Genomic DNA, 12,646 nt, shown 5'->3' with positions numbered 1-12,646 from the left:
CAGTATTTGAAAAATAATGTGTTTTTTGAACATTAAAGCATGTCAGCATATTCTGTTACACCAAATACACCAAATAACGATCTTTAAAATAGCATCATATGACCCCTTTAATCATTTGAAACATTTGACCAGAAGTGATGACTATGAAGATAGTAAAAATAGAAGAAGATAGTGATGACTATAATGAAATAATCCAGTTCGTTCTTTTGAAATTATTCTTTTTGTTAACTGTTGAACCAATTCCCCAAATCGGACTGAACTGACACTGTTTGCGTCTCGAGTCAGCACTGATCCACAAGTTACTCAATCAAAACATTTTCAGACATGTTTGACAGTCACTTCAACTTTAAATGTGCCAGTATCCTAGAGCAGTGTTTCCCAACCTTTTTTTAGTCGTGGATTTAAAAATATTAAAAAATTTTTTTTTACACGGCACCCCTGCTCTCAACAGACGGCACCCCGGTTGGGAAACACTGTCCTAGAGTATATGATCCTATGATGCCAGTGGATTTTGCTAACTCATAACTACCAGTACTCCACTTATTCCCAACAGTAAACTAACTGAACAAGGGTTCCATAAAGGGGAAGGATATTTCTGATGACTTTTGCTGAACAGCAGGAAGTATAACTACTGGAAATATATTTATGGCTTGATTACATCAGTAATTGATCCGGCTCACGTAACAGTGATGCGGTGGCATTAGTTGTTGACTCAGCACAGTACATGCTATGACAGGCAGGTTTTCAAATGAAATTTTTCACTCAAAAGTCAATTTGGCTACTAAATTTTTAGGTGACCAGCCATTCAGAACTTCTACTAGCCGAAACAAAATATCAGGGGAAAAAACAAGATTATCAAAATCACAGTTTAGATTTAAATATATTTATCATTAAATCAAATTCTGACTTTTGAATCTGATTGTTCTCATTGAATTGCTTTCAGTTTTAGTGATTTTTTTTTTAATTGCAACTGAATCCTACCTGTCGCAAAATTCTCTGTGACTTCTACAAAGCATTTGTTTTGTAAATGTTGTTGTAAAAAATATAGCTCACTTCAAAAAGAATGACAGCCCCTGATATCTTGCCATTTTATGGAGTAGAGCTTCATTTGTGGAACAAAATTCTAAAGTTATTTTTTTACAACAAAAGTGGACCACTTAGGTTTGGAATGATGTAAGTGTGAGTAAACTGACAGAGTTTTCATTTTGGGGGAATTACTCATCTAACTGGCTGCTTCTTTTTTTTAGAACAGACCTGAAAAGGGCAAATACAAAAATAAATATTTTCTGAAAGAAAATATACTGTATAATTCAAGTTGTAAATAATTAAAGAACACTTGCTTTTTGTAGAATAATACATTTGAACTATTTGCAAATAATATATATACTGTATATATATTAAATATGACACTATCCTAACCACATATCCATAAAACACACTTAAGTGAAAGCCACAACTTTGACCATTTTCTAGTTCAATCCTAAGGGTGATAACTCTGCCACTTTAAGTTTTATCATTGAATCATTTTCTAAGTGAAATTACTGAAAGTCTACCAGGAAAACCAGGTAACATTCACAATATGCACACATTCAAACTTTATCTTTTACCATGCTGAAAACAACTGTTAATGTTTCTTTGTCTTTGCCCATTACATTCACAATTAGCAATTACATTGTGTGAAGAATAATGTACTGTAGATGACATTCAAAATGGCAACATTTTATGTTGTACACAGTCAGCAAATAAATATTGCTGGATTCAGCTTTCATGCTCAGTTGCTTACATCTTATCTTACATTCTTTAACTATTAGAAGTGCCTCAGTACAATTCCTGCTCAGTTTCTGTGAACATTCAACCCTCACATTCTTTGATTTGATTGGTAATCTCAAACTTTTAGACATTGACGAGTGCTGTTACACTGCACTGAGTCTGAATACGCTAAATATATTAAAATTAATTTGAGGGAGACTGAAATTACTGATGCTAGCCTAGTACCAACTATGCCCACCCAAAATATAATGTCAAAATTATTGATGACAAAATTATATCCATAAAGGGATTGGACAGAGCACTAGACAAGACAAAACACAACTCAAACATGACTGAACTAGAGTTCACTCAGATAAATACAGGTGAGAAAGCCAGAAAATGCACAAAACAATCTGGCAATGAGAAAGATAGAAATTTTTGTAAATACATCCAATTAATGGTTTGGTTCGAGACCCTGTTTTTCGGTTTTATATACAAGATACCCCTCGAACAGACTGTGGGCGGTCAGTGGGTGTGACGTCTGAGGCTGAGACTAGCTTGTGAAAGGGTTGTGAAATCACTCTATGTTAACACAAATCGTTCGCATCAGGAAAAGGCAAAAAAAATGTGTCAAGCTGTGGAAAGGTGGGAGGGTTGAGGTTGGGAATGGGGGAGGGAGTCACACAACAGCAAATAAAACACAGGCCTACAACTCATTCAGTATGCAGCTGAATTAATGTCAAAATGTGGGTGGAGACAGTTGGGGGGGCACTTCACTTCTATTTTAGAAATATACCCCTATGACAACAACTCCCTTGCATGTGTCCTAGAAGAGAGGCAGCGAGGCCCAGTGGCCTACCCAACTAATATGGCCAAATTAAAGAGAATAACCTTAATAATTTATTTTTATTTCACAACCTCTTCTTCCTCTTTAATATCCAGAGCTGTCATATCATTGCTGTCATTGTTATCAATTTGAGGATCAAGGAGCACCCCTTAGTGAATGTCCCTAAAGCAAAGCTAAATAATATTTAATTATGTAGATAATTAAAGCAGCACTATGTAACTTTTTCTGTGTTCAAAATTTGCAAAATGTATACAATGAGCGAGTACATCATGAATTCATCTTCCAAACCGCGTTTTTGTCTTATTCCGAATCACTACGGTACACTTATAATAAGTACTTATATTTGGACTCTTGTGGCCTGGTCGGGTCGTCACCGCTGCGGAGTAATCGCCATAGACATAAACTTAGAGAAGTAGCTCCGGTTGGAATGTTCTTCCGCGGGATGTATGCAGTTCTGTTTATTAACCGCTAGAGCACCAAAAGTTACATAGTGCTGCTTTAACTAACTAATTAGAAAATCCTTGGTCAGGTAAATGACAAGTATTTATTAACATTACACCAAAAGTTGTAGGTCATAATGTGGATGAATGATTGACATTTCAGCACTTCATGAACAGACAGTGACTTAAGTAGCATGTGAAGTGCATATTTGGGAAACACGTAAAAAAGGAACAGACGTTTGTAACCTTGCGCATAAAAACCCTCTTAAGAGTACCCACTGGGAAATGCTACCAGGTCACTGCGTTACGCAATGGAGGGCTTTTCTTTTGCATCCTTTCCCTCTCTGCACAACATCTGTTCTTCACTACAGAAGCCATTTACCGGAATTCATTTTACATTGGTCTAATTATACCTTTTTAGGCTGATGATGCACGGGGCAACTTTTTGAGTAATGTTGCTGGGCATCTTTGGTTAATGTTGCCGTCAACGGGCAACCAGGTGAGACACAGGGACCACGACTGATCTAAAGTATCCAGATTGAAATATGTTACCCATTCTTCATGGGAAAGTGCCCAAGCAACATTGCTCAAAAAAGTTGCCCCGCAAAATTGCTCAAAAAGTTGCCCTGTATATCATCAGCCTCACTTCAAAATAAAAACAATATTGTAACTCGACAAATCATAAAACTTGAATGTGTCCACAAATGTTTCATTACAAAAGCGAATAATACCGATTTCCAAAGACCAATTAGTCCAATAACCTTTTGAGTAAATCTCAGACCTTGATATTCAAATAAAACAGAAAGTTAGAAAACATAGATATTCATTAAATATCATACCCTACATTTTAACATTTTGGATTGCAACATTTAAGCGCATTAAAATGGGAATTATATGAAATAGAAATCAAACTTTTTTAACAAATTTTTTCAACATTCTCCATCAAAACATTTCCATCACAACATGTTCTTCACACTGGCTATCTCATGAACATTGATCATCATTACACAAACATGTCACAGGGACACCTGTGGGATTTTATCACAGAGGTAATTTATTTTATTTTATTTTTTTCAAAAACAACTCCAAACATTCAATTTAACTCTGAAAAAGTTTAAATTTTCTTGATTATTAGCTTCTCTAAGACTTGAGACTCTTAAGACCAAACAAGAATCAGAATTAGCTTTATTCGCCAAGTGTGCGCAAACACACAAGGAATTTGTTGCAATAAATAATAATGGTGTGTATGAATCTGGAACAGAAGATTTATGTACAGATTTGTGCATTTACTCTATATATACAGCTGTATAAAAAAAAAACAATCAGTGAGAGCAACTGTAAAGCTAAAGAAAGTCATCTCTAGCCATCTCTAGCAACACAATGGTCAAAGAGATCCATCTAGTGTACGTTTACATAGGAATACAACTGAAAAACAGCACAGGCAGATTCAAAAACACTTTCAGTGTGAACGACAACCAGTATCATGATAGTTTTTTACTGATTGATGAACTGTGTAAAATATTTCACTCTGAGAGTCTGAACAAATCGATTCACCACTTTAAAAAACTAATTTTGGCTAATTCACTGAAAAGAAAGTACCAACTCAAAAGAATGATTAATTTATGAATGAATGGCATTGTCAGTTTAGTCAACAGATGTACAGCATACACATAATATTTCTACTTAATATTTACAGGGAAAAAGTTTTCCAGATACAGCCGTAGAGCTGCAGGCACCACTGACATGTCTCATTCTGTGGTGTTGCTTCAACCCTTTAAATACATTGGTTTGCCTAAATCTGTGACTCCATGTTTCCCTCTACAGGTTCGGAGGGGTCCACGCACAGTTCAGAGTGAAACAAAGTATGTAGAGTTACTAGTGGTCAATGATTATGAACTGGTAAGATCTCCTATTTATTTACTTTTACGTTATTATTTTCTGTATTTCTTTTTTCATATAATATTTGTCTTGATGTTTCTCTTTGTAGTTTGTACAGATGCGAAGATCAACCCCTCAGACGAGGAACTTTGCCAAAGCTGTAGTGAACATGGCTGATGCTGTATGTCCTGAAGTTTGACAGACATATACACAGTCATTCTCATGATGTTCTCTTTGAGTAAGTACTGTAGCAATTGTTATACTTAACAAAACATCCTATTAAATTCCAGATTTACAAGGAGCAGCTGAACACTAGAATAGTGCTTGTCGCCATGGAGACATGGTCAACTCAGAACATGGTTTCTGTTGGCGACGACCCTTTGGTGACCCTGCGTGACTTTATGAAATACAGGAAGGAGAATATCAAAGAGAAGAGTGATGCAGCTCACCTGCTCTCGTATGTTATGTTTCCTTCTACATACAGATGACACACTCAGGCTCGGTCACTGCATTAAACACATGCAATATAAATATATTGAATGTAAATATCCATTCAATGTAATTAACACTGTGTTCTAACCAGTTGCAACATGATAAGATTCCAGCAACAAACAATTTGTCTGTCCACATCAGAAGCGAAACAGATATGAGACACGACAAAATCAATCATAGCCAATCAGAGGAGCATGTGGACAGGCTCTCTCTGCAATTGCACTTACACTCCAGCGAAATAGATAAGTACATAATGTAATTCATAAATATTAAACCATTTTAACATTATTAAAAATACATACTTGAGTGACTGATACAATCTTTGTCATAGAATAAACTTTGTTTACATTGAGTTCACATTAATGTCCTGAGGTAAATTATGCATTGTCGCTTTTAGTATAATATAAAAGTCATGTAAAGTTATATTCAAACTCACTTTACACACATTAGCACATAATCAGTGCCTGAGATGATCACTGTTGTAGTTTGTATGCTGTTCAAGCCGCTGCCTCAGATTAACATGGAAAAGATACATTTTATTGTGTGTCGTAGTGTTGTGTCGCATCTGGTTAGGCCCCATGAAACTTACTTTAGTTCATGTTTGTTAGCCTTGAGGTCATCTATATTCTAGTGTACCTCCAAAAGTTTTTAAAACCTTGACCAAAATTTACCAAAATAAGGTTCTAACTATACAGTATTTAATGCATTAACTAACGTTGTTAAAGTATTTATTAATTTTTGTTAACGTTAGTTAATAAAGATATAACTATTCATTGTTAGTCCATGTAAGCTCATGTCTATTAAATAACATTAATAGATACAACTTTTGATTTTAAAAATGTTGTGTTTAATGCTGGATTTAACATTAACTAAGATTAATAAATGCTTTAGAAGTGTTTTTCATTGATAGTTTATGTAAACTAATGTAGTTAACTAATGTTAACAAATTAAACCTTAAAATGCTCTTTTATATCCTTCCCCCTAAACACTCGTTTCAGTCAGAAATGCATCAATAGAGGAAAAAAAAAATTAGTCAAACCATTTCATGGGGCCTTATGCAATGCATTTGCATCATGATAACCAACTCTGTAAGAAGCTTAAAACCTGAAAATGTTCTTGGTATTATTTGGCCCGTAGGGGACGCACATTTCAGAGCAGAAGCAGTGGCACTGCCTACATTGAGGGGATCTGCTCACCAACACGAGGAGGAGGAGTCAATGAGGTGAGGGCTAAATGGCTGAAGCTCAGAGCTGCCAAATAGCAAAAAGCAACACTGAGCCATCACCATTTTGCCCTTAAGTCACTTTGTGAACGTGAATTGACCCTATTTTCTTATTATAAATGACTGGTGTTCCAAAGAAAAAAAAGTTTGTCTTCATAATCTCAATCAAATAATTTCCAAATAAATATCAAGGTCTGTTAATTTTCAACAATCATGTGCCAACAGTATTTCAGAAGGGAGCAAGCTCTGCAACTGGGTGCAGATTCACTTTTAAATATGGCTTAATTCTAGAATAGAACAGACACTTTTCTTTTTATTTTAAATGTCAATTCATTGACTATGTCCTATCCCAGACCAATTTGCAGAGCCAACTATAAGTAATCCGATAGTCAGTTGATTTGCATTCACTGTTCATTATTTGCACATTGCAACCAGCCTGACAAAGCAAAATTGGTTCAACCAGTGGTGTCAGATGAGGTGGAACTGCAGTGCCCTCCAAATGCTCAACGTTTCAGAGTGGGATTTTGGACAATATCAGCATAAATCCTTATCAGTTCTTGGTTTAAATGTAAAATCATTTCATTTATCGTTGACCAACAATAAGGATTTTCTTTTTGATTACTTATTATAAATGGCAATATACACATGACAGTCAGACACACATCATGCACCTTTAGCAGCTTTGGTACCTAACTGATGGATTAAACTGTGTCCAAGTTTTTGTTTTAAGGTTATTGGGTCAGCACTGCTTTATAGCTTTACTGATTGACCAAGGTCAGTACACTACAGACCAATTAGAACACTGTTTAGAGATGTTTATAAATAACTTTTAGTACAATATTTTTTATATCTTGTGTTTTACCCTTATCAGTTCAAAGTTATCACAAAATGATAAGGACTTGCTGATGTTGTTTCAACCCCACTTTGCCTAGAATGTTTCCAAACTTTTGGAAGGCACAATATACATGCTTATTTTACAATTCCACTTGATGCTGCTAATAATCACCACGGGGGTTATTTCTAATAATAAGCATACTGCAAGACACTTAAATCATCTGCTAAATGACTATTAACTTTCCATCTGTGTGTGCATGTCAGTATGGAAACGTGGGGCCCATGGCTATAACCTTGTGTCAGAGTTTAGGACAGAACCTTGGTATGATGTGGAATAAAGATCGTGCTACTGCAGGTAAACATCCTTCCAACTCTTGACGAAATATATAAAAATAAATTAGGACTGCTGACTGTTGTAATGAATGTGTGTGTTGTAGGAGACTGTAAGTGTCCAGATCCATGGTTAGGCTGCATCATGGAGGATACCGGGTGAGTCATGTTTTTTGGTCTTTGTATAGGTGCATTTTTATTTTAATACTCATGCTAGATAAATGTACAATGCAAGTGCATAAGCTCAATCACAAATGTTTGGCAATTGCATTGCAAGCATGAGGTCCCATTGTACATGATGTGCTTGATGAGAGTTATTGCAAAGGTTGGGCAAAATTCAGAATTGAGGAACTGAATTTAACTGACCATACCCCACAGGATGACAGAAAGAGGAATTTACTGAATTGAAATTTTAAGAAATTAAACACAGTTAATGCATTCTGGAAGTGCTCTTCCACCCTGGTCCAATAACGTTGAATAATTAAATAAATAAAATTGATGTAATTCTCTCTGCCCCTAAATCCTCAAACTCACAAACAAGGCTGTCAAGCCAACAAAGTTTAAGACACATATATGTAATTTTTCTTTGAATTTAAATGCAATGCAATTCTACTTCAGTACATTCAAATTTAAATTGCAATTCTGCATTTTGTTTTCTACCGTAATTCAGATTCACTTTAAATTTAGTAATTGAATTAGAATTTTAACCATTCTCAATTCATTTCTGAATGTGCTCAAGTGGGTCATAGACTTCAAATGTCTTTGCCATTAAACCGGATTGTTACTCTTCAGATTGCTAGCTATACACATTTGTGAGATCCAGTTGCTCTGCAAGATTCTATTTGAACTGTTGCTTCACCATGGAGAGTATTTTTAATTTCAAGTCATTTCAAGTCTTAATGTCCACAAATTATTTTGTTTCTGTTGCACAACTGGTGGACCATATATTAGCAATACTGAAGTCATAGATTTCATCCCTAGGATGACCCATAATATATACACTGAATGAAGTTGCTTTGGATAAAAAAATGTAAATTACATTTTGCTGTTCCTTATCAATTAGTTTTACACACTTTCCATGTAAGGGTAACTGAACACTGTGAACTGTATTATATCATCCTGACAGATACTATCTACCCAGAAAGTTTTCACGGTGCAGTATAGAGGAGTACATTCAATTCCTCCAGCAAGGAGGAGGGAGTTGCCTCTTCAATAAACCTAACAAGGTTTGTCTGGAACATCCACTAAAAATGGGAGAGAAAAATTCTTAGCATATATTTGCGACAACATTACAAGCAAAAAAAGCTGTTTTATTGACTAAAAATTAGGGTGATTTTATCAAATGCTACGGTGCATTTTCACAGACAATATTCTAGCAAATTGTGTAGTCTTTGACCTAATCTTTGTGGAAGGACAAGAAGACATTTTACAACAGCAGATGTTATTTTATTGAGCGTTAACAACGCAATATGCTGAGTCCTGGATATTCAGCCTGCCAGTCACAGTGATGGTGACATAACTTTTGCAATCCAATGACAAAGGTACACTGAGCTTGCAACACTTTCATAATTAAAATGAATTGCAAATATATAATTAATTATGCCCTGTACAAATCTGTCAGTATAAACTGTAAATTGCAGTTTACCTGTGCTGCTTATGCCACATTGAATGCTGGAAATTGGAACCCCACTCCCAAAGCACCACAGACATCACACTGCCCCTTCTTAATTCTCAGGTAGGCTTTATTTTCCTTGATATTCTTGAGTGTTCTCTGTTAATTCCAATACCATATTCATTGTCCATGAGAGAGATGGACATGCTGCTGCAGACACTAATGTGTGAGTACCAGCACATAGCGCATAGGCACACAGTGCTTGTGCCTTCTGCACATCAGTACGCAATGTTCGTCTTGTGACAGTTGTGGTGGAGATCCAGTGACTTGAAGCATTGTAGAGTGTCTTCTATCTCCTTCTTCAGAGATCCTAATTCTGACGCTAATGTAGCAAGCAATGAGTTCACAATCTTGGAAAATGAGAAGACAGCTAAAAGTAGATTTTTACACTCTAAAAAATGCTGGGTTAAAAACAACCCAACTTGGGTTATTTGGCAACCCAGCACTGGGTAAATATTGGACAGAACACATGCTGGGTTATTTTGACCCATGCAGCTGGTTGGGTTAAATGTTCTTACCCAACATGCTGGGTTGTTTTATTTAAGTCAACTCTTATTTAAAAATTATTATATTGCTGGCTTAAAATGGGCTGGAAATTAAAAATCACACTCAGAATTACTAGAGGCAACAGCAATAATCAAAAGATGAACATTTATTATTAAGAACACCCATGGACAAAATACAAGACAAATTTAATTTGTTTGGAAGAATACAGCATAGTTTATAATATTACATACATTTAAACTCGTTTAACAAGCATTTTAGGAATAAAAATGTAACATTTAAAAGTAGCATTTTAATGTAAGTGTATTCAACCGTTCCCTGTAATCACTTTTCACTGAAATAGCGCTAATTCTCGTGCCGGTGTGCCACTGAAATTTGAGCCGGTGATGGACTGCTGTTCGCCGGGGAGCTGCAAACCTCAGACTGCCGCCTCGCGTTTCACTCGTAGCTGAAAGATGCCGTTACTGACTCCATAACCTGCCCATAAACAAACAGTACTGAGATTAGAGAACATATTTAAACAGCAAATTCAATTAAACTCAGTATTATAATGAATAAAATCAATTTATGTTATGCAAAGCAAAAGGCGTTTCCATCATGCGAAGCGACCGCTGCTGACTGACATCTCATCCTTATGTTGCGTTGCGTAAAATAATATAATTTACAGCACAGTAAAGACATTATAAATGTAATAAAATGTATACAATCCTTTATTTCTCTGAACAAGTGCACAAAATCAGCGACTCTGAGAACTGCTCTCTCCTGTAGTGGATTTAAAAAGCCTGTGATCTGACTGTAACTCTGCAGCTGGGTTGTTTCGTTGGAGACAGGCTCAACCCAGCATTTGGGTAGAAAAAAATAACCCAGCATAAAAAAGAACCAGCAGCTTAGTTACAGAAAAACTACCCAGCACCTGGGTACAAAAATATTAAAAACAACCCAATAAAATGACCCAACAAGCTGAACCCAGCATTTGGGGTAAAAAATAAATAAATAAATAACCCAGCACCTGGGTAAAAATATTAAAAACAACCCAATAAAATGACCCAACAGGCCGAACCCAGCATTTGGGTAAAAAAAAAACCACAGAATTTTTTAGAGTGTATGGTTGTTAGAATGGCAAGGTACACTACACTCAGCATAACATAAAAATAATCAAATTCAACACCAATGAAAATTATACAAAAAAAAAAAAAACCTGTGCCACTTTTGCTGCAGTGCATGCTGGCAAATGGAACATCTTCCACCACAGACATCACAATAAACATATGAAGTAGTTTTAATGTATTTAACTACTTTTACCATATAGCTTGAACTGTAATTACTTCCTCTGAAGGATAGATTTATGTTACTTAGCTTGCTCAACACTGCATATTTAATATAAGTATGGGGCAGTGACATATTTACTGTCGCTACAGTTGTTGGATCCTCCTGAATGTGGCAATGGCTTTGTGGAACAGGGAGAAGAATGTGACTGTGGCTCCCAAGTGGTGGGTGACAAGATAACGTCACACACATTTTCTTATATAATTTATTATATCCACACCCTGCCTTAAAGGGATAGTTCACTCAAAAATTTAAATTCTATAATTTACTCATCATTTACAAACATTTGGCATTAGCCATTGACTCCTATTGTCAGGTGGAAAGAATGAGGATTCAGTAGCGAATGTGCAAACAACGTTTATTGAGAATTCCCAACCAGAAAGATGACGAGAGTCAGACAGGTGAGAGACGGAGATAACTCCGGGTAGCGCAGGGACACAACGGGCAGCCGATGATCGAGGATCCGTGCAACGAAGCCCACGGCAGAGGTGAGAAGGAACTCCAGGAACTGGTCAGAAGCAGAGAGACACGAACTGAACACGGTAACGACATAGGACGATCTGACAACACAGGACAGAAAACACAGACATTAAATAGGATCGCTGATCAGCCACAGCTGGCGCTAACCAGCTGATGGCACTGATCAGCGGCAACACAAACCACACCCACACCCACACTCACACGGAGAGAGCTAGAATGAGTCAGTGACCCCATAAACCGTGACAGTACCCCTCCCCCTAGTAGCGCCGCCTGGCGCTCCCAGGCGAACTTACCCGTTGATTGTAATCATCAATAAGGGAGTGGTCCAGAATGTCCCTAGCAGGAACCCAACTTCTCTCCTCCGGACCGTAACCTTCCCAGTCCACCAAGTACTGAAATCCGCGTCCCCTCCGTCTCGAGTCCAGAATGCGGTTAACCGAATAGGTGGGTTCCCCGTCTACGAGACGCGGTGGTGGGGGAACCGGGGCAGGCGGATTAATGGGTGAACGAAAAATTTCAATTTAGGTTTCAATTTAGAGACATGGAACACGGGATGAATTCTCCTGTACGCCGGAGGAAGTTTGAGGCGGACTTCCACCGGACTAAGAACTTTGGTGACAGAAAACGGGCCAATAAATTTGGGAGCTAGCTTATTACAAACGGATCGGAGAGGAATATTCTTGGAGGAAAGCCACACCTTTTGACCAACGACGTAAACGGGAGGCTTCGACCGGCCTGAGCCTTGGTGCGAGTCCTCACTTGGAGAAGAGTCTCTCGGGCTCTTTTCCAAGTGCGACGGCACCTCTGGACGGAGGCGTGAACGGAGGGGACCGCGACTTCGGATTCCAGACTGGGAAAAACAGGTGGCTGGT

The 12,646-nt window shown here is 37.1% G+C and overlaps 1 protein-coding gene across 1 annotated transcript in view; it reads left to right on the top strand.

Annotated features, from left to right (window-relative positions):
• Positions 1-12,646, top strand: part of LOC107653271 (disintegrin and metalloproteinase domain-containing protein 11-like) — a 55,984-nt gene that overhangs the window by 20,651 nt on the left and 22,687 nt on the right. The window contains exons 9-16 of the mRNA XM_016439943.1: positions 4,861-4,935; positions 5,024-5,095; positions 5,205-5,371; positions 6,544-6,628; positions 7,727-7,817; positions 7,900-7,951; positions 8,919-9,018; positions 11,387-11,458. Coding sequence (XP_016295429.1) covers positions 4,861-4,935; positions 5,024-5,095; positions 5,205-5,371; positions 6,544-6,628; positions 7,727-7,817; positions 7,900-7,951; positions 8,919-9,018; positions 11,387-11,458 — 714 coding nt within the window. The remainder of the gene's footprint in view (positions 1-4,860; positions 4,936-5,023; positions 5,096-5,204; positions 5,372-6,543; positions 6,629-7,726; positions 7,818-7,899; positions 7,952-8,918; positions 9,019-11,386; positions 11,459-12,646) is intronic.

This window comes from Sinocyclocheilus anshuiensis, unplaced genomic scaffold (assembly GCF_001515605.1).
Source record: "Sinocyclocheilus anshuiensis isolate Anshui unplaced genomic scaffold, SAMN03320099.WGS_v1.1 scaffold151, whole genome shotgun sequence".
Lineage (NCBI taxonomy): Eukaryota > Metazoa > Chordata > Actinopteri > Cypriniformes > Cyprinidae > Sinocyclocheilus > Sinocyclocheilus anshuiensis.
The sequence above is the reverse complement of the archived record's forward strand: the minus strand, read 5'-3'. Positions and strand labels throughout refer to the sequence as shown.